The sequence below is a fragment of the Callithrix jacchus genome, chromosome 3 (assembly GCF_049354715.1).
Source record: "Callithrix jacchus isolate 240 chromosome 3, calJac240_pri, whole genome shotgun sequence".
In the NCBI taxonomy this organism is placed as follows: Eukaryota; Metazoa; Chordata; class Mammalia; order Primates; family Cebidae; genus Callithrix; species Callithrix jacchus.
This window is the reverse complement of record NC_133504.1, coordinates 127783727-127787635: the sequence shown is the minus strand read 5'-3', so window position 1 is coordinate 127787635 and position 3909 is coordinate 127783727. Positions and strand designations below refer to the sequence as shown.

At 34.4% G+C, this 3909-nt stretch overlaps 1 protein-coding gene across 1 annotated transcript; it reads left to right on the top strand.

Moving 5' to 3' along the window:
• The first annotated feature begins 764 nt into the window (after positions 1 to 764).
• On the top strand, positions 765 to 2888 carry CABS1 (calcium binding protein, spermatid associated 1). Its single transcript, XM_002745774.6, has 2 exons — positions 765 to 2127; positions 2747 to 2888. The coding sequence occupies exon 1, from the start codon at positions 824 to 826 to the stop codon at positions 2006 to 2008; it is 1185 nt and encodes a 394-aa protein (XP_002745820.3). The 5' UTR covers positions 765 to 823; the 3' UTR covers positions 2009 to 2127; positions 2747 to 2888.
• Positions 2889 to 3909: the final 1021 nt, after the last annotated feature.

The following is a 3909-nucleotide window of genomic DNA, read 5'->3' as shown; positions in this document are numbered from 1 at the left end:
CCAGTGATAACCCTTCCTGCCTTCTGGAGTTAAAATAACAGCCAATGCAGAAAAACATTCCTAAAACAATTTTAACATACAAAACTTTAGACTCTCACTGTTACTCAAGTAAATTCAAGAAGTAGGAAATGCAATGAAGAGAAAAACAGTAAAGACCCTAACAGGCTAATAACTATTTGCTATATCTCTACTGAAAATGTGGGATTTCCTGTTATGAAGAATGGAATTAACTGAATTCCCTGCTACCTAATTATCTTCTGTAGCTATATTTACTGCCAACAACACCATTAGTTTTTTTAGATACCAATTTTTTTTAATACCATGAATCTTAAGAGAAAATGGCTTTACCTCAAAAAGACTCTGTTACTTATTTGGAAGACAGGAGACTTCAAGCTGATGCTGATAAACTTGTGTCTTCCAGAGTTTTTCTTACTAATGCGAAACCCACAAGATACCTGGCAGTCTCTGCTATGCCTATTTCAAGTGACCCTACCTCCACATCAGGAGACATTTTCCTTATAATCTGCAACATGGTAAATCTTAAGTTCCATGAAATTGAAATGCTTGGCTGTGAATTTGATTCTATAATAAGAGTGAACTCTATTGTCTTTTCATCCAACATCAATATTCCTGCAACCAGATGACCAATCACAACACAGAAACAACCTCCAAGGAGAGCCAGTGCCATTGCCTTCATAGCTGATGCAACAATCACCATGATGACCCAAGCTTTAATCACTCTGATGAATACTGCTCTCCTGCCTAGAGACACCACCAAGCCCAGAAGCAAGACCTCTGAGAGTGCACAGTGCTCCTTCACCCCATGGCTGAAGATGGTTTGCCTAAAATTTATTCTCATCCTCCAACACAAAGCAGTAAAACACCAACTGCAGCAACTATTTTCTTTGGGGCTGACAACATTATTCCCAAATCGGAAACAACTATTACTTCAGAAGGAGACCACGTCACTTCGGTAAATGAGTATATGCTAGAAAGTGATTTTTCAACAACTACAGGCAACAAACTTACAGCTACAAAGGAAAAACTCAAATCAGAAGACGATATGGGGACCCACTTTCTTAAGTCAACAACTCACCTAGAGAAAGAAATTACCTCTCTGACTGGCACTACAAACTCCATAGAAAGAGAATCTATTACTGAAAATTTCATGCCAGTGAAAATTGGGAATATTTCATCACCAGTCGCTACCGTTTCTTTAATTGATTTTTCCACTGACATAGCAAAAGAAGATATCTTCTTGGCTACCATTGACACAGGAGATGCAGAGATCTCAATAACATCTGAAGCCTCTGGCACACTAAAGGACAGCAGTGCCGGTATTGCTGATACTCCTGCCTTACCACATAAAAAGGATGAAGCTGACATAAGCAATTATAATTCCTCCATCAAATCCAATGTCCCTGCCGATGAGGCTCTCCAGATCACTGATTCCATTATTCCTGAGCCTGAAATCCCTTCTGCTCCTGAAAAAAACTTCACTACTATTCCAGACATAACTGCCCTTAAAGAAGAGAAAATAACCGAAATTGGCTTAAGTGTTTCAGAAGATGACACCAGTGCTGTGGCTACATTAACTGAATCTGATGAGGAAAAGTTTATCACTGTGTTTGAACTCACTACCTCTGCTGAGAAAGACAGAGATAACCAGGAAGCTACCCTGCTAACTGATGAAGAATCTACCGAGGAAGCCAATATTTGGATGAAAAGACAAACTGCAAATGAAGCAGAGACCCATTCTGTTTTGCTTACTGCTATTGAATCCAGATATGAGTTTGTCATCCCTGCATCAATAGCTACAAACATGGTGAAAAAATCGTCTACAGATTTGTCTGAAACTGATAGAACAGAGACTGTACCTAAAATCACTGAGCCGTTTTCTGAAACTACCTCTGTATTAAATACCCCAAACTATGAGGAAAACACCTCCACAAATGGAACGGGTATCTTTGAACTACTGAAAGAAGATCCAGATGAGTTCACGATTTGAAAGCAGCAAGAGGGATACCATGTAGAATTATGCAATAACCCAGCAAGCTAACCTTAACATCTAAGAAACTTTTCCAACAAGCAAAACCCTATAGAAATGAAAGAATGTGGGCATTGAAGGCAAGTATTCAACTTAGTAAATGCAGATGCTTAGGACTACAGATCATGCAACAAATTTAAGGCAACTTAAAAAAAAAAGCAGTGTAATAGTTTCCCTAGTATCACAAAGTTTCCATAGTCTAACAATTACTTAATGTAAAATTTTTCAGCCTAGCCTTCAGAGAGTATGAAGACAGAGCAATGTAAAAGCTCACTTCCTACATTTAGTGATGCATATCATTTAGTTAATAGTCAATTTTGTATTTTAGTGAGAATTAAGTATATGAGGAGAATCAAATTAACATCTCAAAAACATTATCAAAGTACTAAAAAGTTCTCCCAAAATGCTTGTTCTAAATAATTTTCTCATTAGTATTTTACCATTGATTTTCTTCTATTTGAAAAATTTTTAATCCTTGCTCGTATAAGAATTAAAACAATTCAGTAATTGTTTAGCACCTACATGTAAGATACATAAAATTTGTGTTAGGGTTCTTGGCACATGTTAGATACAAACTAAAGCAAAATGGTATTTTATAAATACGCATATTTATCAGAAAAATGTTCTATAAACATATATATCAATTTAATTTTCTTTCTGTTAAAATATGTTTTCTAAATTTTTGTTCATGTTTTCCAGGTCATAATCACTGAATATCACACTCTTCTTATGATTCTTGTTAGCAATTCAAGGACATAAATCTTCATTCTTCTCCGGTGCAGACAACTTAAATGGGTCTGTTTTCACTTTGCTGAATTTCTTCAATAAATCTTTTTGGCAAGCAACTAATTTACTGTATGTAGGTGTGTTTGATATTCTAGTACAGACTTCTTAAATTAGGAAAAATAAAGAGAAACAAAAATCCATTGTTTGTTTAAAGAATAACATAACTCTCAACGAGACAGAAAATTGATAACAATATCCGGGATTGGAACTAAGATCCAGAACAAATAAACTCAATAGGGCTCTCCATTTTAAACACACAAAATATACATTATCCACAAAATCTAACGATATATCTAAAGATATACAGAGACTCAAAACAAGGGGATGGAAAAAAGCTCACCAACCAAATGGAGAGCAAAAATAAATAAATAAAAAGCAGGAGTTGCAATTCTCACACTTAATAAAATAGATTTCAAAGCTACAAGGATGCAAGGGTAAAAGGATTAATACAACAATAAGAGATCTTAACACCCAGATACATAAGACACATAATGAGATTTAGATTCAACGAGACAACAAATTGATAAGATATCCAGGACTTGAACTCAGAACCAGAACAAATAAACACAACAGAGGTCTCCATTTTAAACACATAAAATATGGATTAACCACTTTAAACACTCAAAATATTGATCGGCCATTATTGAAACCCATTTTAGGAATGAAGTAATATTCCTTTTTCCCTCTTTTTCTTTTTTTCCCCTTCTTTTTCTCTTTTTCCCTCAAAAAAAAAAATGCTAAAATAATAGAATAAAAAAAAAAAAGAATAACATAACTCTAATCATCAGAAGTAGAATTATTCAATAGAGATTCATAATTGTATTACATTAAAAAAAGAAATAAAAACAATGCCAAAACACTAAGTGAATGAAAGACATTATGTATGGGGGGCTTGTATAGGAATATGCACCACTAGATAAACTATAGGCTAGAATAATCATGATAGTGTATTAAAACTCAGAAACAAATTATGACACAAAAATTAATTATACAGTGAAGTGGACTTCAAAAATGTGGGATATAATTATTAATCTTACTTGGACAATCAGTATTTGGGAAAAAATAAGTTGGAATCA

Excerpts from the sequence above, each read along its gene's own strand:
- CABS1 (XM_002745774.6), top strand. The coding sequence starts at position 824 with ATGGCTGAAGATGGTTTGCCTAAAATTTATTCTCATCCTCCAACACAA.